This window comes from Lepidochelys kempii, chromosome 7 (genome assembly GCF_965140285.1).
Source record: "Lepidochelys kempii isolate rLepKem1 chromosome 7, rLepKem1.hap1, whole genome shotgun sequence".
NCBI classification, from domain to species: domain Eukaryota; kingdom Metazoa; phylum Chordata; order Testudines; family Cheloniidae; genus Lepidochelys; species Lepidochelys kempii.
This window is the reverse complement of record NC_136386.1, coordinates 120,278,489-120,304,672: the sequence shown is the minus strand read 5'-3', so window position 1 is coordinate 120,304,672 and position 26,184 is coordinate 120,278,489. Positions and strand designations below refer to the sequence as shown.

Genomic DNA, 26,184 nt, shown 5'->3' with positions numbered 1-26,184 from the left:
ACCCCTGAAACCTGCTCACGGACCCCCAGGCGGCCCTGCATCGTGGTTGAGAACCACTGGCTTATAAGGATTCCTTATCCTCCAGCAAATAGCAGCTATTCTGGACAGAAGTAATTTTGCATTTTCTTATGTTTCTTTTCCAAATTGTTAAAGGGAATAACACTTTCCATTAATGTTTTTGTAAGTAGCATCTCTTGCATGCCTTCCTTTTCGCTAGGGCCATGTCTAGGTACAGCGCTGCTGTGCTGTAGCTGTACCGAGACTGCTGTGCCGCTGCAGCGCATCTGTTGAAGAGCTTCCCCCATCAGCATAAAAACTCACCTCCGCAAGTGGCAGAAGGTATGTCGATGGGAGAAGCTCTCCCACTAACATGGCACTGTGCATACAAGCGCTTATGTCACTCAGGCGGGTGTAATATTTACACACCTGAGCAACGTAAGTTTTGCCAACATAGTCCGTAGTGTAAGATATAGCCAAAGTCAGAAAACTTGTTCTAATTCCAGAGTCTGGTTTTCAGGACTCTTGTATGTAAACAACATCCTGTTAAAGGAACACAGAACTTGATTTTATTTTTTTAAAGCAAAGTTGAGATTTTCAAATCGGTATAGGGGATTGGTACATCTTCCAAGAAAATGAATGGATGATGTGTATCTAAATCCTTTAGATTGTTTTGAAAATCTCAGTCAAATCTGATATAGCAGAGCACCCTCATAAATAGCATGTATGGACTCAAATTTTTTTTTGAAACTTCATAAGTGTTTTTTTTTTAAATTTTCTTCTGATTATTATAATGGTCTTTCCAGCAGGGGAGAGTGGGCAGGCCCCAGAGCAACACCACTAAACGGTTCTCTGGCACATCCTTTCCATGTGCCCACACATGCCTCCTCTTCAGTTTCAGCCGCTAGTGACAAACACACTATCTGCAGGATCTGGGTAAAATCATGTAGTGAGCTCCTCTGAGAGCACCACCAGTGACGTTGTCATACTAGTGCATGAGGCAGAAAGTGCAATTGACCAACAGAACAGTGAAACTGTGCATTTTGCATGTGAAGGAAGTAAACCTAATAAAAGAGATTTCGCTCCCTCCTCCTCCCCCCACAGTAAGTACACATTTTTCAGCAGAAAGTGTGACTTCTAATTTGATGATGTCTCTGCATTCAGAAAACAAAACTTTTAAATGCTGAAGTTGTTCACAATTTTCAAACTAAAAATATTTTTAGAGAATCTTGGTATTTAGATTATAGTATTCAGAATGACACTTGGAATTCCACAGTCTTGTTACTTGTGCGCTCTCAAACTTTTTTAGTTGAATGCAAAAATCTGTCAATTTTCACATATTTTAACACTACTTAAAACTATTCAATTTTAAAAAATGGAAAGTGGCAGATATCTATGAGTAGGATTGCTCTTATTTTCTGAGGAGTTCCACTTGTTTCTATTTATAGTTTGAGAGGGAGATATCTAAACTACACATCCTATATGTATTGCAGCTTGTTCACTGAGGCTGTTGCACAGAAACTTCTTAGTTCCAAGTGTTAGAGTACATCACAATCTTAACTCCTTGACATATGCGTTTCTGTTTAGAAACTGCCAGGATACATATTTGACTAAAATTATTGGAAGGATGTTGAATTATTTCAATAAAACAGAACTGTTGCCTTTTAAAGACAATTTGTATTTAGTGATTTATAAAGCAATGAATTCATGCCAACACATTTTGGAAAAACTACTCCTCTCCGCTCCCCTCGCCTCCAAATAATCTTTTTGAGCATGCCAGGCTTTGCTAATGTCATTAACATGCTTTAGTAGTGTGTGTGTGTGTATATATATATTAACTACATCTTGAATACCAGTAAATGGTTAAATTACAAAGCAAGTATAAATAAATCTGTTGAAAAGTGATTAGAGCTTTATCTGGCATCCAAAAGGGGGTGGGGCAAATAGAGCTGTTCAGTCACAATTCCATTCTGAAACTAGCAGCCAAACCATGTTAATTAAGTAGATCCTGTCTCTTAAAGCCTTTTACCCAGTGAATCTAAATCAAGCCACATTTGTTATTTTGCATAAAAGCAGTGAAGAGTACTCAGAAGTGTCTTCTTATAGTAGTTTTTTATTCCTGGAGTGAACATAATTTTCATGGATACCATAATGTCAGAAGCTTAAGGGAAATAACATACTACTTCCACAGCCCAGTTTTCTCTGAACTGGATTTAAGTAGACTAAAACATCTTTTTATGTAACTGTTAAGACCCTAGGAACCTTTGTGTGAAAGTGCGTATTCTCAGTTTTTCAGCAGATTTATAATAGAGCACTAAACAAATCAGATTTAGTGTTTCTTGTGTATTTAATGCAACTCAAAGACCGGGTTGCTTACTTGCTATAGCTTACATTTAGAAACATCTTTTAAGTTGTCATAATTCATTTTCGGTTGACAAAATATGCTTAAGTACCCCCTACAAGAAAAAAGTTTAACATATTTGTTACTATTGGTCATATGAAATTATGACTGGATTGATTTTATTAATATAAATTTATTTAATACAGGATATATTAACCTAACAAAATGTAGTTGAAGTCTTTTGGATATCTAATTTGTGGGTTACATTTTTTTTCTGCTAATGGTAGGGTTCTTTTTCTCTTTCTAATCATTTATGATTCCAGTTCAATTCAGTTTTATTAGATTGCATATGACATGTCTTTTGCACATACAAAATGTTAAACATACACAATGTAAAACAGAAACATTCATGTAATTAAAATGTCAATCAGAACGCATAAAAACTCTTCTTTGGTGCAATGCTAAAAGAGCAAAAATTGCCACTGATGTAACTACTACCAGGGATTGAGAAAATACTTAAAACATTATCTTTTTAAATGATGTAAAAAAAAAAAAAAGAATACAAAAGAGGTAAAATCCACTGTGCTCTCTGAAGCTGAAAAATTCTGCAGTTCAAAAATAATGAAGTAGGTCTTCCAACACTCTAGATTTACCTAGGCAAAAATAAAGATGTGAAGGAACTTGTTCATATCTGCCTCTAAGGATAGCAATTTCCATGGTTTGGAATCTTGATTAAATGAGGATTTGATAACTCATTAAAATAAAAACGTGACCATCTTCAAAGTAGAGAACCCAAAGGCAAACTTAGACTTATGAATCACAGCCAGATCTTCTTTTTGAGGTAATATCTTTCACTGTTGGAGTAGTTGATGATGCTGATTAAAATATATTGACAATAGCTGAGTAATAGAAAAACTCAAGCTAGCTATAATAAATTGGAGTGTCTTATACCATGGAAACAATACACAGGTTGTTCCTTCCATCTCTTGAAGGCAAAATGGGGCAATCTATAATCTGGAAAAGTACAGATCTTCAACCAAAATTTAAGAAAAGCAGTACAAGCTCTACTATGTACAGTTCTACTAAAAAACACGTACCGTGGCACATAAAAACAAGGCGGAGGGGGTGAGAAAATGAAGGAATAAAGTTTCCTCAGAAAATTATTTGAATGATCGCTAAGGCTGAAACTTGGCCTCTAAAGCAAACTTTGACCACGCAGAGTATCTGCCTTATTATTTCAGCATTAAAAATTCTTGGCACTGGGGAAACTCTGTTCCCCCATGCAAGCAGGTAGAACAGAGCACACCCCTTGAGCAGAACTAAGGGCCTTTTGTTTTAAGTTTTTATGATAATGTGACGAATGGCCCAGATGATGAAACTTTTTCCCTAAATAAGTAAAAGCAGAGACTTGTTCTACAAGGTGGCCTTCTATCTTCCACTCAATTTCAAGAGGATTTTTCCCAAATATGATGATGATGATCTTATTCCAATTGAGAACCGGGTCTCAAAGTGCACTAAAAAGAAAAACAGGATCATAACTGGCAGAGGCCTTTTGAAGTTTGCAATAAAACAGCCATGTCATTGGAATATAGTAACAAGAGTTATCCCAGTTCAATAAATAGTAAAATTTTCTGGTACTGGAAGCACTTGTACTGATCTGCTCATGTTGTCTTAGCCCTGGCGGGTTGAAATGGGCTATCCATGCATTCAGGTTCATTAACTTACGGAACTTCTAAATAACATTTAGAAATATCTTTCATACTAGTTAGGTAAAACTTCTCAATAGTCAATTAAAAACTAATATTCCCACTGCAAATCTCTCCCAGCTAGATCGGAGAGGCTACATAACTGGAGATTGCTGCTGGCCTTTCTCATAGGGATGGTTAAGGTTGGATAAGGCTTTTCATTCTAGTTAGTTTTCAGTCACTCAAAACTTCCACTTTTTAGGCAGAATTTTTTCCCCTGGTTTGCTGTGTGCTGGGGGGTTAATTGTTGAGGGAGTTTGAACAAAAGCAATTAAGTTACTTCTGAGTATGAAGAGAGTGGAGGGGAAAAAACTTTCCCTATTGTTTTTATATATTTGAAATTTTTCAGGGAGAATGGCCCTCAGTGAAAATATATATATATATATATTTTAAAGGAAAAAAAATAGCTCTGACGCAAATTCTTTGATTTGGTCAAGGTCTGACTCTTTGGAAAATCATTCTGAGGGATGGTCTACTCACAGTTGTAGCTACAAGGTAAATTGGTTTAGAAAGTGATTTGGTTAAACTGGTGAAACCCCTTATGTGGTCTCTCTTGTTTCAGATTAAAAGGCCATATATTTATTTAATTCAATGACTAACTGATTTAAACTAAATCGATATAAGGAACTCAAACTGAAATTAGGAGCTACCGCATAACAGGTTTCATCAAATCACTTTCTAAACTGATTTATTTAATTTGGTGTTCGGATTATGGGTAAACAAGCCTTTGGTGTACATAACGTTGTTCATGGGTTGGTCTTGCTATACTCCTAAAATTCACTGTTAAGGATCCTGTATTTTACGAGTATGCATGACTAATTTAACTGCAAGAATGCCCCACTTAGCCCTCTGAATCAATCAGAAGTGGCCAGGACCCACTTCCAGTTTAATCTGCCATCTTGGCTTATGAGAAGAAAATTGCTTAAAACTTCATTAACTTACAGAAGGATATGAACTTTCCTAACATCTAGGCAGTGTTTTCCACCCAGGCGCCTCTAGAGAAAGCTCTGCCAATAAGTCTGCTCCCTACAATCTCTTGGTCTAAGTGCAGGATCCTATTTCCGTATACAATTATTCATCAGAAAAAATTGTCTTGCAAATATTTTAGTTCTTCAAAAATGTTCGTGCTTCTTGTTTTGTCCAGTTATTGTCCCAGGTCTAGGGTGACAAAACTTTAGCTCATGTTAGATATTTACAGGACCTGTACTGTTTTCTTATCAGAATTCAGAAAATCCGAATCCTGTTTTGCTCTATATGAAGGCAACAAGAGTTTCTCAACTTCATTTTTGACTTGGCATTTTTGCTGACATAGCATAGGTATACAAAGTGATGAAATTTCCTTGGCCTAACAAAGCCCATTCTTCTCTCTACCATTGCTTTTTGGGTTGAAAGAGAGAGAAAGTTGTCCAGAACAGCCACAGTCTCCAATTTTTCCAAATTTTCTACTAAACCTAATCTACACTAGAAAATGTTTGCTGGTACAGTTATACTGGGAAACCCACCTAATATAGATGCAGCTTATATTGGCAAAAAGTACTTTTGATGGTATAGCTTATACTGTTTCCCCAAGCAAAATAAGCTATACCAGCAAAAGCACTTTTATGCCTTTATACATGTTATGATGTTTTGCGGTCCACCGAGACTAGCAACGGATTCTGTCACTGGCTGCCCTGTAACCTTCGGTGGGGATCTTTATGCAGTGCAGATATAGTTCAGATCCTGGATATCAGTAGCAAGCCCACAAGCATAAGGTTTCATGCTGGCTCTCACCAGCCCAGTTGCTCTTTGCAGGGTGACACTGTGTCATTGCCTAGGGTACAATCTGGACTGATAGACAACTGTGTCCCGTCAATTCCACAACCTGGGGTGCCTTTTACACTACTTTGTTATGAGAGCAATCACTTCTGGTCTGCTCTCACACTGTCTCTGGCATGTAAATCACTCCCTGCTGTAGCCAGCCACCCATGAATTGCACTGCAGGACAACACCAGCAAACTTCCAGTCCTAAACTTCCCCCCAGAAGTGTGCATCTTGTATTGCAGAGCACCCTCCTGGACAATATAAGTTCATATAAAGTCAGTTATTTATTAATAGAAAATGATATGCAAAAATCTTGTTATCCCAAATGGAATTTCCCAGACACTTCAACCCAAATGTATTGGTGTAGATAGATAAAACAACAAAACAACTATTAACTACAGAAAGATAGCTTTTAAGTGACTACAAGTAATGAGGTATATAATTCAGACTTAGCTGCATTTTACCTTTTATTTCTTTATAACCAACACCTAACTTAAGCTAAATGAATATAAAGCAAAGATCTCTCTCACCACATGTTCCAGCAGTCTTACTGACAACCTCTTTCAGTCAGGATCTCTCTTCCAGTCCAGTGCTGCTTCTCTTGTTCTTCAGGTGTTGATGATGCTGTGGGCAGAGAGCTAGGGAGAGATGATTTGGGCCATCTGCCCTCTCTTTTTATAGCCCTTTCTCTTTCACAAGAATCATCTCCACCTGATGTTCAGGAGACAAAGTCAGTGTGGCCAGAAACCTTAAACTGCTTCTTTGTCAAAATGTAGATTTCTTTTTTTTTAACCTGCACCATCTCTCCTGCCGAGGAGTGGCCAGGTGGTGGTCTATTTGGTCTTGTTGACACCTGGCTGAGGCATTTGGCTAGCCTTTTGTCTCTGGGGACCTTATTTGTGACTGACCTCCAGAACGTGTTGGAACATGTCTTGGTTATATTATACAGTGAAATCTTATGTCTTTACTAAGGCTGTCAAGCGATTAAAAAAATTAATAGTGTGATAAATCACACTGTTAAACAATGATAAAATACCATTTATTTAAATAGGTTTGGATATTTTCTACCTTTTGAAATATATTGATTTCAGTTATCACAAAGAATATAAAGTGTACACTGCTCACTTTATATTTTTGTTTTTTACAGTGCAAGTGTTTTGTATAAAAAATAGTATTTTTCAATTCACCTAATACAATTACTGTAGTACAATCACTTTAGAGCCTACAGATCCACTCAGTCCTACTTCTTGTTCAGCCCATCGCTCAAACAAACAAGTTTGTTTACATTTATGGGAGATAATGCTGCCAGCTTCTTGTTTCAGCTTGTGTCTCATGGGTGTGAATTTTTCACACTTTTGGGCAACATATCTAGGTTGATCTATGTTTTAGATGTAGACCACACTTCAGTTTACTTTTACTCAGATGTAACATGAATTCTTCAAATAACTGCATTGTTTACTGTTATTTAATTAAAACACTTACAAACTCAAATTCTTTATTTATTCTCTACCTCCTAAGTATACCTCATCATTATGTTAAACAAGCCTAAAGAGTTTGTCTTCTGGATATGACTTTTGAAACAAAGCTGAAAGCTTACCATGTATAGAAAACAAAGGATTTTTTTAGTCTCACTGATCAGCTTGGTCAGCTGCTCAAAGTCAAAACTATCCTTAATGTTGCAGGGCACCAAGAAGTATGGAGTAAGAGTGTTAACTTTATTTTTCACACTATTGTAAATGATTTTATTAAAGAACATGAGAGTATCAGGTAAGAATAAGGCAGTCTTTCTCATGATTAAACAGTAAGAAACAGTCTTGTTGCACATAACTGTGTATGCTTCCTTGTTGCCTCCATCACTTTGTGGTTTTGAGAAGGAATGGATAGAGCAGAAAAAACTTACCTACAATCAGTAAACTATTGTTTGAGAATTTTACGATTTATATTTTTAATGGATCCCTACTGAAGATGGTCATCTTTATTCATTGTAAAAGGTTTCTCTTCATCATACCCACACCAATTAAATGTTTTAAATAAGCAAGATGGATAGCACAAGTTGTTTAATGCCCCATCATTTTATGTATATTCTTATAAGTCATTTGGTGTATGAGAGTTTTGCACTATGGGTCCTGATTATATGAATAATGTGTTGTCTACATTTTACTCTTGAATGCAGTGAGCACACAAGGGCACAGAGGATAAATATAGAATATGTTCATGATCACTCCCTTTCCTTTACCAGGCAGTCATCTTTTCCAAAACGTGAGCTCAGCTATATAAATTGTTCTGCCACTCTAGTTAAGTACCTTATTTGAAATAAGAAACCCTTACTTTAATTTCTGAAGGGTTTTCTAGTACTCTGTATCACCTATACTTACAACATTTCTAATTTTTAAGGTCCAGAAATCTATGCATAGTCTATTATAGTTAACAATCTATCTGTAACATCTTGAACTATTACTGACATTTTTATTCTCCAGATTGTTTGTATATACTTTATATAGTAGGACAGATGCAACCATTTAAGGTTGTACAACGGTTTCCATAATAAAGTCCTATTTTCAAACTGTCATAACTTTCAACAATGTTTAAACATTACATTTTTCATGCTCTATTTATGAAGTTGTATTTTCTTGGATGTTCATCCACTTCTGAGGGAGAAAAGGCTGTAAAAAATCTTTATTTGCTTGCTTTTTAACAGGCCTTACATTTAAAGTGGCTGCAATTTTAGAGTTGCATCTTTGGTATGCAAATAGTCCTCAGAGGAGCAATACACACACATTCTAGATGAAATTGTTTTACATTTGACTAAATTATGAAAATCATACTTGAGAGAATGCTATATGTGTATATTTGTTTTGGATTATTTAAGTGGCGCAAAAGAAAACTTTTTGCCACTCTTCTTTGGTTAGGGAACTGAGGATGAAGTTCCTGATGTGGGGGGGAGAGTTCTGTTCATCCAAGACTTTTCCTTTTGTCTGTCTTCCTTCCCACTCTGGTTTCATTTCTACCCCTATCCAAGGAGGTGGAATGCCTGAGGAGAAGCTGAATCTTCAGTTAGATGCATCTGAAGTTAAGGAAATAAGACTACTAGTTATCTCTTTTATATAGCACTTTTCATGAAAGGGATATGAGTGGAAATGCAACAGTTCCCAAAAACCTGAAATCAGGTGATCCACTTGCCTTTTAAAAGCCTGAATAGAGGTCTACAGTAGGGCATCTGAGCTCTGAGGCATTGCCCTGGGTCAGTCTGTGGAACAATCGGAGTGTAAATTTTAAAGATGTTTCTGTGTTGAAGACTTTCATACATATTATTCCAAACAGTGCATCATCAGTACTGGTATAGACAAGGTCAAGATTCAGACCTTTTTACCAGTGTCTTTAACCCTGCTCAGAGCATGATAGTAGAAGAACTTTTCCCCTATTTACACCAGAGGTTCCACCATTGGTGGAATGTTAACTATGGCACACAAGTCATGAACATTTCTTAGGTAAACAAGGCTTAACTGTTCTCAAGTCTGTGTGGAACTAAAGTCTTGATTAGGGGACTGTTTAAATATATATTTTTGGACTTCTTGTTGTTAAAAGGAATTTTGTGTCTTATCAACTAACCCTAGCTACTCAATGCAGTGACAGTATAGGAATCAAAAGGCCTTAAGTGATTCAAGCAGGAAATGAGTCATAGCCTATGATACGTGTTTTGGGAAACCCTGGGTCCTGTAAAGGGCATTCTTGTCCAGTGACATTTGTCTTTCTGCAGCCTTGATCAAGGGTGGCTTATAGCATATAACCAAATCATTCCTGACTCAAAGAATTTACGCTCATTTTTTTTAAAGCCCTGGAGCCTGAAGTATCACCTTTTTAGTATTTTGCCTTAAAAACAACAAAATGTATATGCTAATGTCAGGTTGCACAGTTATGTGAAGAAATACCAACATTAGTTATATACATATCTTTACTTGCCTTTGTGCTTGTCTTTCGACAGTCTGTCGCATTTCGCACAACCACTTAAGTACACTTACCATCTTCCAGTAGGAGGTACAACTTTGTGTAGGCCAGTTCATGATATTGTACTGTTTGAATATTACATGGTAAACCATACTTAGATCTAACTTACTAAAGAGTGAAGTATAGCACAGAGTAAGTGAAAATGTGTTAGTATACAAAGCATTGTAATTTAATTCTAAACCCCAAATTCTTTCTGTGATTAGATTATCAGTGCTGCTTCATTAATACATGTTGTAATAGCTCCCTATGGTAATTTATACAGTTAAATATTTAATACTTGTGAAACTTGCACACAGTTTTGGGATGTTTTACAGAAAAACCTGATATTCATTTTATTGGTATAAATATAAATGTTTAACATTTAAATCCATAGTGTGTACAAGTGTATCTATTTCCACTCAAATATTTAAGAATTTTTAAAAGAAAGAAAATCCAATATATGCTGAAAATATTTAGTGTTACTTGTATTCTGACCTGCCATAAAACTTAACTAGACAAGGCTCAGTAAAACAAGGAATCATGAAATACAAGTGAAAAAGTAGACTTCATTTGTATTGAGCAACAGCTTGAGGTACTGCACTAACAAATTACTGTTTAGAAATTTGTCTCCAAGGGATAACTAATATTGAACATGTAGTCACCCATACTGACAAAATGCATATATTAGAAAATTTACATAAACCAGAAACATACAAGGATGAGTACTGAAGAATGGTAAATTGCAAGATGCTGTACATGTGCAGTTTTACCTGTACAATATATTATGCTCTGTTGGAAAAATATTATTATATAATGAACTCTAAACACGTAGACACAAAGTTGCAGCATTAAGGTTGAGCATTCAACTTTAAAATTTCCTGATGTATGTTTACGTGTTGAGCCTGACAGTTTTTCACATTCCATGTTGCTGATATGTATAAATACATGTATATTTATATAAAACACAGTTTTGAGAACAGTTATTCAGGAGGATCTGGATAGATCAAAGCTGCTTCCCTTAGGATCCTTGGTTATATTTTAAAAGCCCATTGTTGTCCTTTCCAATTTTATAACCACTGTTTGAAACAAATCTTATTCAAACCTAGTTCCACACAAAATCTGGCTACAGGATGGCACTTTACCGGCCTCATACATCATGATGATGTCAGTTTACTTTTGGTGAGTCTAGTAGTTTGCCTGTCAAGAAGAATGTGAAGTGAGTGAAATTAAAACATTGTGCTATGATACATTAACCAAACCAAGTTGATTAACTTGACAGTAGTGTGCAAAATATCCCAATCCCTTTTTAAATGCAGAAGAAGTCATGGCCCCACACCTAAAAAGATTACCATTTTAAAGAAAGACAAGACAATATTTTATGCAGTTGGTGTTGTCTATTCTGAAATCTAAAGTGCGTTAAACTGAATGAGACAGTTTAAAGTAAATGGAATTCAATCTTGAAATAACATGATCTGGTGTACGTTTTGTTTATTTCATTAAAAACCTCAATTTTGTTTAAATTAAGCTAATGCAAAGTTTCAAAACAACAGCAAAGAGCAAGTGTAGTCAAAAATCAATTGCATTACTGCGTAGGATCCACCAGTCTAGAGCTATTAAATTACTCCAGTGACAAGTCTGTTTCAAGTAGGGCAGGGATTAACAGTTGCTTTTCTGTAATGACTATTTTTTTAATCCGCCTAGTTTTCTTACAGCTTAATAATGAAGGCAGTTGCAACTGCCAACATTTCTCCTTTTATTTCATTCTTATTCTTAAGCAACAGATGAGCAGTTCTTTCTTGGTTGAGAAAAGCAAAATGTCAAATTGTTCTTTACAAAGAGTCCAAAAACTTAACGGTTAAAGGACTGGGTCTTGTCTTGAGAAATATTCAGCCAAGCCCTTGACTCTCCCTCTTGCAAGCAGTCCAGTGAGGAAAAGAGCTTTAGCTTTGGCCAGGATACAGTAAGCTTGATAAAACTTGGACTGTGCATTAGATAATTTATTCTTGCTGGGTCCCACATGTCTCATGATACTCTGAGCACAGAATTATGTTCCAGAATCAAAGCTTTCTTTTAAAAAAAATACTTCTAATTTTTTATACAAGTTCGCTAATATATGGTAGCCAACACAAGGTAAAATCCTAGTGAAGACGAATCAGTTTGCAGTTTTCACCCAAGTAAGGCCATGTCTACTCTACAGAGTTTTGTTGATGAAAGTCAGCTTTCTTCACCGAAACAGTGCAGGTGTACACACTACAATGCTCCTTCCGCTGACAAAATTCTCCTGCTTTGCCAACAAAATAAAACCACCTCAATGAGAGGTGTAGAGCTTTTTGCAGCAAAGTTAGGTAGAAAAAGTGTCACTCTAGACATTGTTTGATTATGTCGCTGTAAATGGCCTCCAGGAGGTGTCCCACAATGCCCGCCCTGATTGCTCTTGTCAGCAGTTTGAACTCCGCTGCCCTGCACTCAGGAGCACAGCCATCCGCCCTTCCCCCTTTAAAGGCCTGGGAATTTTTGAAATTCAACTTCCTGTTTGCTTGGTGTGGGCAGCAAACATAGCATCTTCCCATCTGACCATGGCAGTGTCATGCAGCAAATACTCTCCTGCTTGGAGCACATCTGAGTTGTTGGATGCAGTCCCAGCTGTGCTCCAGCCATAGGAACTTCAATACCTATGGTCAGACTTCTCATGGCGTGTCGAAGACAGGCTACAAATGGGACATGCATCAGTGCCATGTGAAGATAAATGAGCTGAGGCAGGCATACCAGAAGGCAGTGGAGTCAAACGGTTGCTCTGGTGCTGTGCTGAAGACCTGCTGCTTCTATAAGGAGCTAGGCGTCCTCCTTGGTGGTGACCCCACCTCCACCCTCAAGAGCCCCGTAGATTCTTCGGTGTAACTAGAGACAGTGGACAGCAGAATCAACCCCAAGGACAAAGTTATGGATGAAGAGGTAGAGTTGGAGGAGGATGTGGAGCACACAGCAGGGTTGTCCAGTGGTGCAGCGAGTCAGGATCTCTTTTCCACTCGGGGGGTCTAACCAGCCCCAGCAGTCCGTCTCTGGTGCGCATGATGCAGGAAAAGGGAGCTTTGGTAAGTGATCTTTTTGAGTTGATGCTGCTTGGTTATCTGAGGTTATCTAAAGTAGAGCTGTCCTTTGCTCTGTATATTCTAGAAATGGGGAAAGGGATAGAAATTTACAAGACTAGCTGTGTTTGCGTGTGCCACACATTCCTCTGTGCGGCACACCAAGATTTCACAGGAATCTTCCAGAGAGATCTCTAGGAAACTTTCCTGGAGGTACTCACCAATCCTCTGCTGAAGGTTCCTTGGCAGAGCTGCTTTGTTCCTTCTCCCGTTGTAGGAAACTTTCCTGTGCAAATTGGCAAGCAGCAAAGGGACTCGGGCTGAGCTGCAAGCATGCAAGAGATGTACGCATGCATCCTTGCTTACCCTCAGGAGAGAGAGGTTGCCTTCAGTGACCCCCATCGGTGGAAGATGGTGGCAGAATTTACAATATTGTCCCTAGTTGTCTGCAGAGATCCCCTTAAAAAAAACACCTAGGCAGTTTGCCCCATCTTCAGCATGCATCCCGCCAGCCCAGGTTGAATTCCCCATATTTAGGACGTTCGCTGAGCTGTGCGCTTGCCAAAAGACCATGAGAAACTGATTCATATTTAAAAAGAGGTGCATTTTATTACAATGATGTTAATGCATGCACAGCATTGAAATCATGCTTCTGTTTATTGTTTCTTGTGCGTCTGCAGATGTAGCCTTCAGGGGAACCCCCTACATGCTGGTGGAGCGCCTCCACCAGATAAGAAAGCAATTGAGGAGGAACAAGTTAGGGAATCCCATTGCTGCAAAGTCATCCGTTATCTCATGTTTCCAAGAGTGTCAGTACTTCATAGCAGAATGCAAGTAATGGCCCTGCACTCTGTGTTAATGCAACCCCAATGATGGACTTCCTGACTCCAAACTGATTCATGAGTGACCGGTAGCAGTCTGGAGTTTCCAGCTTCCACACAGCAATTGCATGCTCCTGTCCACCATTTTGGTGTCCTTGTGTTGCAGTGCTGGGAAGAGTTCCACACACAGGTCCTGGAAGGTGGCTTTCTGCATTCAAAAGTTCTGCAACCACTGTTTGTCATCCCAGACCTGCATAACGATGTGATCCCACCATTCAGTGCTTGTTTCGCGAGCCCAGAAGCAACAGTCATCGTGTCAGCTGCTCTGTGAATGCCAAAAGTAAACTGGTGTTGTTTCGTTCCATGGCACACAGCAGGTCAGGCACTTCTGATACCTGTTCAGATTGGGTGCTCATGATACACTGCATGACCAGCCACGATGTGTTCATAACAGTGACCACAACAGTAGAGAGCAGTGCAGGATCCATCCATTCAGACAGAAATGGCAGGCTTCAGGTGAACAGGGGCCATTGAAAAATGCAGTGAAACACAGTTGGAAGCCCATGTAGTGATGGGATGGAAAAAAACTGCATCATGGGACGTTGAGCACACACCCATGATGCACTGTGATCCACTTTGCCTTCCCACAACACCTAGCTGCAGAAGGTAGCAAATAGCACAGTGGGATAGCTACCCACAGTGCACTATGCTCTCGATGCTAGAACACCAACTGTGATCACACTTTGCCGACAGGAGCGTTGTGTGAATATGCACAAGTGATGTAATTATGCCAGTTTTTGATCATTGATGTAACTTGCGTTAACAAAACTGTAGTGGGGACGAGGCCTTAGCTGTTTGAGGTAAACCTAGGCCTGCTCCTAGCCGGTCGAGGTAAAGACTATGAGGAAAGCCTAGGGTTTACCTCAGCCTGCTAACTTGTGTGAAAACAGCAAACTGACTTGCCTTCGCTAGGATTTTACCGCTTGTTGGTTACCATGTATTAGCTAACGTGATTTAAGAATATATCTTTTTTTTCCTTGTGAAAATTATCCCCTAAGTCTATAAATACTGTAGCCTGAAACAGCTCAGAGATGTGAACTTCTCATTTATCTCAGTAGAGTGGTAATTCTGAAATTTAATGACCATTTAAATGTCAACACTTAACTGTTTCCCTAGTGATAAGTTTAGCAAAAATATCCATTTTAAGGGGGTAAGCTGCCCTAAAGACACTATGCCAGGATAACTGTGTCAGCATTGCCCTCTAGTGTTGATGCAGCCTTCACTACTCCTGGGGGAATTCTGGGCCAAAAAATTAAAAATTCTGCACACAGTATTTTCAAATTCTGCATATTTTATTTGTTAAAATAACACAATGTAATCACACCAGTTTCAATTATTTTTGGTCATTTATTTCAAAATACCTATCAGTAAGTATGTCTGTAACAATACAGACAACAATTGTTTTTTGACAAATAGATTCCTTACTAGGCATATTAATACAGAATTCTGAGTAATAATTCATTTAAACTACAATACAGAATCATATTTCCTGCACCCCCCAGAAGCAGTGCAAAGGCTGGGGGGAATCAGGGGTAATAGAGGAGCTGAGGGAGAGGGAAATAATTTCTGGGAAGGAGCCTGGAGGGTTGTTGGGTATGGGTGGGAAAAGTATGGAATGGGCGTGTTTTTTTGGTAGGGGAGAGGGGAGGACTGTTAGGGAGCTTTCCCCATGCAGACCTGGCTGTCCCCAGCCTCTCCTATTCAGTCAGGCACTTGTGTCCCTCCACCCCCACTCAGATACCCACTCCCCTCGTCCCCCTGTGTCCTTGCACCCCCTGTCAACATGTGTCTCTGTGCTGCCACTCAAACACACTCTGTCCCTATGTAGCTCTGCATCTCATCACCATGTGGCCCTGTTCCTCCACTCCCATTCAGCCCCTTCCCCATCTGTCCTCTACCACTAGTCCTTATGAGCCCCAGTCTGACCCCCTTCCCACCAGCAACCTAGGCTGTCTTTCTCCCCATAGCTCCCGTCTCCTGACCTGGCCTCACAGGCGCTGGGAAGAATGCTCTGCAGGCTCTTTCTCTTCCCAAGCTGGCTGGGAGTCCTGCTGTGTTCTATTACCACAGCACCCTCTGGTGGGCAAAAGGCAGAAGTGCAGCAACTTTTCAGCAGAAGCTTTTTTTCTGCGCAAAAAAATTAAAATATGCACATGGCCAGTGGTGCAGAATTCACCCAGGAGTACTACACTGACAGAGGGGTTTTTCTGTTGGTGTAGGAGCATCACCTCCCCAAACAAGGTTAGCTATGTCAATGGAAGCCCTCTTTCAGTCAACATAGGTGAGTCTGCAGAGGGGGTTATGTCAGCTTAGCTACATTGGTCGGGGTGGGTTTTTTCCACACCCTGACCCAGGTGTCTATGCTAATATAACTTTTCTAACATCTTAAACTTCCTCCTATGTCTTCCAGCTAACTAGCTAAATTTCCAGCTTTGCCTGATACCTGTGTTGCTGGAGTTTTGTTGATAGTATAGAAATTTGCTGCATATTGAAAAGATCATTTAATTTAAAATATGAGCAGCTGTACTGGTTATTACCCATTTTCATATTTAATTCAATAAAACTCTACATTTTTAAATTTTAGTTATATTGCTGGTGACTTTCCAGTCTATGGGCTCAGAAACCATGGAGGCTTACCTTAGATCTTCACTTCAGATTCTGTGGAATAGATGAGTTCTTGATTATAATTAACTCAGTGTAAACCAGACCCTTTTCATAGAGCCTCCGTTTCGGCACTCAAATCACTAGTCACTTTTGAAAATCTTCGCCTTATAATTTAAAGGCACAAACCAAGAAAAACAGAATTAAACAAGATGTAATTAATGTGGAATGGAGTGTAGCCATTAGAGCAAGAACACCTTCTCAGAGCGGTGGGTTTTCAGTAGTTTCTTGAGTAAAGAGACACAAGGCCACTCACAAATGTTACTTGGGGGATTATTCCAAGCATATATCCTGTGGCTTCTTTCATTTCAGACTAGCTTTCCTCTGCTTTTTAAATATGCTACATTAACCTCTATTCAGAGAATGAAACATTGACAAGAGGCCTACAACTCATGATGCTAAACCTACTTGTGTCAGGATACTACAGACGTTGAGAAACTGTGAAATACAGCTGAAATGCCTTGGGGAGAGGTGTACCCTACTTAGCCAGTTGCAAAGAAAGAGGATTGTCCTGAGATTGATGTGAAAGTGGAAATACCAAACAAGACAGTCCGTGCCTCAATGAGCTTTCAGTCTAACAAAAATAAGACTCAGTGAGTGTAACAGAAGGAACTGGGGAGGAAGGATGAGGAAAATAATAATGAGCTTCTGCCTGATGAAAGGGAAAAAATATTCCCTCCACACTGGAGCCTCCTGGCTGTTGCCAGGATTGAGGATAGGCAGTTTTAAGCAAAATGGTAATGTAAAAGTCATTATAATTCTTGTAAAATGAACATTTTTGCAACATTATTAGCATTTCATACACTAGTATGAAACACTTGTGTTAGTTGCTCATATCAGTAAGGCGTAGTTCATTATGAGGATGCTTGGTCTTCCTCAGTACTGAATTCACCGTTAACCCACTCAGCAATAAAGGAGTTTTTATGGAAAAGCTATAATAAACAGTTTAATAATAGTAGCTCCTCCCCCTTAATAATTATAACAAGTTAGTTACAAAAGATACAAAACTCCAGAACTAGCTTCAGATAGTACTTAAAACTATTATAACACTGCAGTTATATCCGAGGAAGGACATCAGTCATGTTTCTGCCATTCATAAACATACAGATAAAATCTCTAATTTAATATAGCTGCAAAGTTTGCATAAGGGCAACCATTTCCTCCTTGCACATTTTGTGCATAAAGCTTTCCAGAGGGTTTTATGTTTTATATTTAATGTTTATTTCAAATGATTCCAATGTACTTTATGAACTGATACAAGCTGCCACAGCAATTATTGTATATACCACTGGAGTGTGGCTACATTATAAATGAAATACAGTAGGTGTATAACAGTATACTACACCACAACACTACAGAACATATTAGAGTAATTTAGGTAAGCCAATTTGTAATTTTGTCAGTATTCCAGGGTTAACACCCATACAGTTATGAATAATCACATGGGAATCTTTAATGGATACAATTCATGGGTCCATCTCATTTGAAAGACCACATCTTAAGCATCATATTGCTCCTAAAACCATGCTAGGGTAGTGGTTTTCCTTTGAATCTGAGTGAAGAGTCCATCTGCTGAATCCTGAATGTCATTTTTACAGCAGTAGGTGTTCCTCAGAGATCCATCGTCCAAGTGCTGGCTCATATCAACCCTCTTTCTCTTGTGAGATTTGGCACTTTCACAAACTAATTGAGATTCAGTGTAAGCTTCATAAAAGAATCAAAAGACAAAATCAAACTTCATAATTACTGGAAGTCTTAGCTTTTAATATATTTTTAATCTAATTTTGTACCTCTTGTTAAATGAACATCAGCATAGAATTGGGGAGAAATATTTATGTTTACATCTTTATTCATAAACTGTAGAAGATCTGTGAAACACTAGCTTAAATATATCATATAATTTTCTTTAATTTCTGTGCAATTTTCCATTTGTTTACAATTGGTTTACATTTAAAAATCAAATTTTTTAAAATTTGCTAAAGGTTTGTAGAAGGGAGCAACTCAGCAATACCCTCAGAATCAATTAAAATTTGCTTAATGTTTTACTTCTTGTAATACTCTAACCTTCAATTTCTCCCAAAACTAGTTGATTTAATATTGTAAAGAGAATTATTAATCAGTTTCTAACACTTTTTAGGAAACAAAGACATTTCAGCAATACCTTTTTTTCTTTTGCAAGTTGATAAAAACATACCCTACTTCCTCTTCATTAGCTCAGAAATAAGTATGTTTTTATCTGAACAAAATAGCTTTTCAGCAAATAAAGATAAAGTGCGAAGTATGATGACAAAGAGTATGTACATAGCAAGCCTCATAAGAAACCACAAAAGCCAATTTCCACATGGTATTGATTGCCATATTTTATTATTAATATGGAACCTTATTTTACCACTGCTTTCTAACAATATGAAGTAGTTTGTTTTGCATCAAATATCTTTTTGTAAAGTATTGCTAGTCTTAATTTACCATAAGCATGTCTTTGTAAACGGAAAAGTATACGTTATCTTAACTAGCTATTGCTCACTTTAGCAAGGTAGAAGGATGCAGTGCTAATACAGTCATGTATTTTATTTCATTTAGTCTTTCAGCTCTAGCCATCTACCTCTTTTTTCACACATCACCTCATAATCATTTAATCTAGCTCAAATTACAGTATCAAATATTAAACAATTCCCCTTCCCCCCACAAGTCCTCTTACTTTGAGCTAGATACATACATACACATGTGTATCTCTTTTATATAAGCAACCCAATTGAATGACTTGTGCTGTACTCACTTTCCCTCTACATAGATATCAAAATTTGCCATCTTACTGTTCACCACCCTTTCCAGAACATTAATGTATTAAATATCACAGTCCTAGTACAGATCACTGGGCTCTTGATTGTTATCCTTCTGTGATATTGGAAATAGACGACTTAATTCCACTCTGTTTTCTGCTAGCCAGTTTCTCAACCATGACAGTACTTTATCTGTTGTCTGTGACTACTTAGTTTCCTTAATACTACGGCTGTCAAACAAATTAAAAAGATTTTAAAAATCACAATTAATTGCAATTTTAATCACACTGTTGTTAATTCAATACCATTTAAATATTTTTGGATGTTTTCTACATTTTCACATATATTGATTTCAATTACAACACAGAATACAACGTTTACAATGCTCACTTTATGTTTTTTATTGCAAATATTTGCATTGTAAAAAAAAAAATAGTATTTTTCAATTCGCCTCATACAAGTACTGTAGTACAATTTCTTTATTGTGAAAGTGAAACTTACAAATGTAGGTTTTTTTTTTTACATAATGCACTCAAAAATAAAATAATGTAAAACTTTAAAGCCTACAAGTCCACTCAGTCATACTTTTCCTTCATCCAATCACTAAGACAAATAAGTTTGTTTACATTTATAGGAGATAATGCTGCCTACTTCTCAGTTATATCACCTGAAAATAAGAACTGGCATTCACATGGCTCTGTTGTAACTGGTGTTGCAAGGTATTTCCATGCCAGATATGCTAAACATTTGTATCCCCCTTCATGCTTCGACCATCTTTCTAGAGGACATGCTTCCATGCTAATGACAGCTTTTGCTCAATAACCATCCAAAACAGTGGAAACGGACACACATTCATTTTCATCATCTGAGTCAGATGATTGTTTTTCTTTTTTGCTGGTTTGGGTTCTGTAGTTTCTGCATCAGAGTGTTGCTCTTTTAAGACTTCTGACAGTATGTTCCACACATCATCCCTCTCAGATTTTGGAAGGTACTTCAGAGTCTTAAACCTGGAATGTTGGCCGAAGCATGAAGGGGCATACAAATGTTTAGCATATCTGGCATGGAAATGCTTTGCAATACTGGGTACAAAAGTGCCATCTGAATGCCTGTTTTCACTTTCAAGTGAAATTTATTTTCACAGAACGGGCAGAAATTTATTTTCTTCAGTATCTCCTTGGAGTTCAGACTCCACAACCTCGAGGGTATGTCTGTGCTGCATTTAAACACTCATGTTTGGCCTGATTCAGCAGACTCAGGCTATTGGGCTGTTTAACTGCAGTGTAGACATTCGGCTCCGGCAGGAGTCTGGGCTCTGTGACCTTGAGGACTTAAACCTGAATGTCTACACCACAATTAAACAGCCCCATAGCCTGAGTCAGCTGACACAGGCCAAACATGATGTTTAAATGCAGCATAGACATACCCTCGAGATTGTGGACTCTGAACTCCAAGGAGATACTGAAGAAAATAAATTCTCTGCCCGTTCTGTGAAAATAAATTTTTGGGTAAGTAGACATTTGCATTAAGTATATATTTCATCTTTACTATGCATAGAAAACATATCAGTCTGGTTTTACTGTGGAATTAGATACCTATTTTATCTTTTCATTTGTTTTATCTATCATTAATTTATTAATGATACGGTATATTGAGTGCAGTTAGAGTACAGGAAGATTTGACTTTTTCTCCTTTTGCAAAACATGTAACTAATACAAACAAATGATAAAATACCTTGGTTTAATCATTGTTATCAGATATTAGAATATCTACCTCAGTAATTAGTTTTATGTTTTAGAATAACTTCATACAGCTATGAATGTTCTGATCTTACTGTGGAAAAACAAAAAGGCAAATGTCAAGACTTATGTTTTGTTTTTACAGTTCACTTTTGGAAGTGCTACTTGATATATAAAAGTAGTACATACTTGTCAAGAAAATCATATCCTCCACATAATATAGTAGTCTTAGCTGATACATTCAAATTATATTCTAGCATTGCTGCAATGTTGATGAAATACATATGCTCTGACTAAATGTCCATCTTAAATAAGTGATTTTGTTGATGTGGCGAGAAAAAAAAAAAGGGGGGAGACTATTTGAAAATAATTAGGACTATTATTTTACTGGTGATATTTTTCCCCCTATAGCTCATATGTATGGAAATGTTAGTCATTTTATTTTTTAATAGTAGTACACTAGTAAGTGACCATTTCAGTTTACAAATTGAATGAAACAAGTTTTTGTGTGTACGTTTATAAACCTAACATTTGTGTGTTTTCCCGTTTTTCCTTTCAATAGAAAACCCAATTGAGTTAAGTAGATACTTGTAAATACTGATCTACCTTTTAGTTTTAATACACGTTTTACAAAGTCATTGAATAAATCATTGTTGAGATTTAAAGGAACATTCTCAACTTGAAAATCATGTTTAAAAATTCTTAGCTGTGAGTATTACAAGTAATGTCTAAAATGAGTATAACTAAAAGAGATTGGAGGAAAAACATCTTTTCAAGGTGTTTTTGTGCATTTGTGATGACACTTTGTGTATAATCAGTTTCGTGGTTTTTCTTCAATTGTCAAGAGAATTGGGCTTCAGTCCTGCAGCTACACATTTGTAGTCACGGGGCTTGCTCTGCGAGGATACGTTTGCAGCATTGAGGTCTTTGTCAGTTTTCCGTGTTGCTTTTGTGGGTCTTTCAGACAGTACTTGGTGAGGTAAACCTACTTCTTTTTTTAAAAAAAAAAAGAAAAGTGGGGGGGACACATTGTTTTAGAAATTACTTTTCTCATGTATTGAAAATGATTAGATTCCAAATGTATGGTGTCACTTCAAAAGATTATTTAAAAATTGTATTTGTGTCCATTTATAATGTATATAGACAGACTTAAAGGCTTTTGTTTTACTTTTATGTTTGGTTTTGATCTTAAAAATATCAAAATGTGAAGTCTCACGTTCTGTAGTTTTACTGGATTACTTTTTAAGTATGGTGAGCTCTCACGCTTTTATTGAATGTTTAACAAAGACTTCCCTTTTCCCAAATATTTGTTAACTTTAATATTAAAAAAGTGTTATTAAAAGCCAGACAAAATCCAGAGTTTTAAACAGTCTAACTACAAATCCTTTCCTCTCTCAGTTGCTCAGCTTTCTGGGTTTTGTTGCTTGTTATGACATAATTCCATTAGTTCTCCATTTGCTGAGGGACCTCTACACAAAGAACATTCTCTAAACATTTCACACCATTGCTATATGCAGTTCAGCTGCCCCCGTGTTAGCAGTATGGGACAGGCTGCCAGAATTTTCAATATCCTATTCAAACCACCACCACCAGCAGGTAGACATCTATACTAGAGCTCCCAGTTGTGCTAACACTATTGGAACTGAACTGTCATTATCAATGGTATATCATTTAGAGACATTTTTGCTAGGGTAGGCAGGTCCATAAAGTTTTCCAAGGTCGTCAAACTTTAAAAGTAAAGGAGTATTAGTGGCACCTTAGAGACTAACCAATTGATTTGAGCATAAGCTTTCGTGACCTACAGCTCACTTCATCGGATGCATTCAGTGGAAAATACAGTGAGGAGATTTATATACACACAACATGAAAAAACGGGTGTTATCATACACACTGTAAGGAGAGTGATCACTTCAGATGAACTATTACCAGCAGAAGAGCAGGGGGTGGGGTGGGGGGAGAAAACCTTTTGTAGTGATAATCAAGGTGGGCCATTTCCAACAGTTAACAAGAACATCTGAGGAACAGTGGGGGGTCGGGGGGTGGGAAATAAACATGGGGAAATAGTTTTACTTTGTGTAATGACCCATCCACTCCCAGTCTCTATTCAAGCCTCAGTTAATTGTATCCAGTTTGCAAATTAATTCCCATTCAGCAGTCTCTCATTGGAGTCTGTTTTTGAAGTCTTTTTATTGTAGTATTGTGACTTTTAGGTCTGTAATCGAGTGACCAGAGAGATTGAAGTGTTCTCCGACTGGTTTCTGAATGTTATAATTCTTGACATCTGATTTGTGTCCATTTATTCTTTTACATAGAGACTGTCCAGTTTGACCAATGTACATGGCAGAGGGGCATTGCTGGCACATGATGGCATATATCACATTGGTAGATGTGCAGGTGAACGAGCCTCTGATAGTGTGGCTGATGTGATTTGAAGTGAGCTGTAGCTCACGAAAGCTTATGCTCAAATAAATTGGTTAGTCTCTAAGGTGCCACAGGTACTCCTTTTCTTTTTGCGAATAAGACTAACACGGCTGCTACTCTGAAACCTGTCATTATGCAAGGCACTGCATTTAGCCATATGGAGTGGAAATCTGTCAACTTCATGAAAAAACTCGTACAGATACAGACAGACATCTTCCTTTCCAAATGCAAACAGATGGACATCGTACCAAAAGGACTGAAGGTAAAAAATCCATTACAATCTACCTACCATACAGACTATGCTGACAGCTTGTGCCACGCGCTCTCAAAGAAACTGCGGAACCACCTGATCAACATCTTCTACAGCAAACAGGGGAAGATTAAGAATGAGCTCTCAAAACTGGATACTCTCATAAAAAACCAACCTTCCACACAAACTTCCTCGTGGCTGGACTTTACAAAAACTAGACAAGCCATTTACAACACACACTTTGCTTCTCTACAAAAGAAAAAGGACACTAAACTTTCTAAACTACTACATGCCACAAGAGGCCACAGCAATGGTTCCCTTAACCCAGCCAGCAATATTGTTAATCTATCCAACTATACTCTTTGCCCAGCAGAAGAATCTGTCCTATCTCGGGGCCTCTCCTTCTGCCCCTCCACCCCCACGAACATGATACAGTTCTGTGGTGACCTAGAATCCTATTTTTGATCAGGTGGTTCCGCAGTTTCTTTGAGAGCGTGTGGCACAAGCTGTCAGCATAGTCTGTATGGTAGGTAGATTGTAATGGATTTTTTACCTTCAGTCCTTTTGGTACGATGTCCATCTGTTTGCATTTGGAAAGGAAGATGTCTGTCTGTATCTGTACGAGTTTTTTCATGAAGTTGACAGATTTCCACTCCATATGGCTAAATGCAGTGCCTTGCATAATGACAGGTTTCAGAGTAGCAGCCGTGTTAGTCTTATTCGCAAAAAGAAAAGGAGTACCTGTGGCACCTTAGAGTCTAACCAATTTATTTGAGCATAAGCTTTCGTGAGCTACAGCTCACTTCAAATCACATCAGCCACACTATCAGAGGCTCGTTCACCTGCACATCTACCAATGTGATATATGCCATCATGTGCCAGCAATGCCCCTCTGCCATGTACATTGGTCAAACTGGACAGTCTCTATGTAAAAGAATAAATGGACACAAATCCGATGTCAAGAATTATAACATTCATAAACCAGTCGGAGAACACTTCAATCTCTCTGGCCACTCGATTACAGACCTAAAATTTGCAATATTACAACAAAAAGACTTCAAAAACAGACTCCAACGAGAGACTGCTGAATGGGAATTAATTTGCAAACTGGATACAATTAACTTAGGCTTGAACAGAGACTGGGAGTGGATGGGTCATTACACAAAGTAAAACTATTTCCCCATGTTTATTTCCCACTCCCCAACCCCCCACTGTTCCTCAGATGTTCTTGTTAACTGTTGGAAATGGCCCACCTTGATTATCACTACAAAAGGTTTTCTCCCCTCTGCCCCCCCGCTCTTCTGCTGGTAATAGTTCATCTTAAGTGATCACTCTCCTTACAGTAAAAAGAAAAGGAGTACTTGTGGCACCTTAGAGACTAACCAATTTATTTGAGCATGAGCTTTCGTGAGCTACAGCTTGCAACCAAATAAATTGGTTAGTCTCTAAGGTGCCACAAGTACTCCTTTTCTTTTTGCGAATACAGACTAACACGGCTGTTCCTCTGAAACCTCTCCTTACAGTGTGTATGATAACACCCATTTTTTCATGTTGTGTGTATATAAATCTCCTCACTGTATTTTCCACTGAATGCGTCCGATGAAGTGAGCTGTAGCTCACAAAAGCTTATGCTCAAATAAATTGGTTAGTCTCTAAGGTGCCACAAGTAGTCCTTTTCTTTTTGAGAGATAAGCAGCATGGTGATTCAGAGTCAGGAACACCTATGTCCTTATTGTATTTCTTCCACAGATTCTCTGTTTCACTAGGAAAGTTATCAAACCTTCCTCTGCCTCAGTTTATCCAGTATATAATATGTATGTTTGTCTTCTGTATGTTATGTTGAGGATTAATTAGTAAATGTTCATAAACATATTGAAGATGGCAAAATGCTTCAGTAGTATACTAATTATTATAACGGAATCTTGAGGTGAAATAATTGAAGTTTGTCACTGTCATATTTTGAATGTGTTCAGAATTGAAAAGTTCCTGTGTTAATGGTGCTGTGACTTCCTTTTACAGGCTCAGAACAAAGAAACCAAAGTCCTTGCTGCAGCAAAGGTGATTGATACTAAATCCGAGGAAGAACTAGAAGATTACATGGTTGAGATTGATATTCTGGCATCCTGCGATCATCCAAATATTGTCAAGCTTCTAGATGCTTTCTACTATGAAAATAATCTTTGGGTAGGTGTTTCCTTTTGTATACAGTTCTCCAATTTATGTAAAAATATTGAACTTTAGGTTCCCTCCCCAACTTAATAATAAGAGACTTTATATCATTATTCCATCAAATCTTGCAAGTCGCATGATTACTGTGTCAAAGCATCTTCTAGCAAATCAGTATGATGAAATTAAGATATACAGAGTCATCTGTTCAGCTCTGACTGTAACAGCAGCTCTGGTTCACCCGGATTAGATTCTAAAACTTGGAATTTGATAGTTTATTTCTATGTATGGAGAGGATTTAGACATTTCTAGTTTGTAACTGCTGGATTCAAGTTT

The 26,184-nt window shown here is 37.8% G+C and overlaps 1 protein-coding gene across 4 annotated transcripts in view; it reads left to right on the top strand.

Moving 5' to 3' along the window:
• SLK (STE20 like kinase) overlaps positions 1-26,184 on the top strand; it is a 65,756-nt gene that overhangs the window by 2,730 nt on the left and 36,842 nt on the right. For all 4 annotated transcript variants that reach the window (XM_073354448.2, XM_073354449.2, XM_073354450.2 and 1 more), the window contains one exon: positions 25,702-25,866. In XM_073354448.2, coding sequence (XP_073210549.1) covers positions 25,702-25,866 — 165 coding nt within the window. The remainder of the gene's footprint in view (positions 1-25,701; positions 25,867-26,184) is intronic.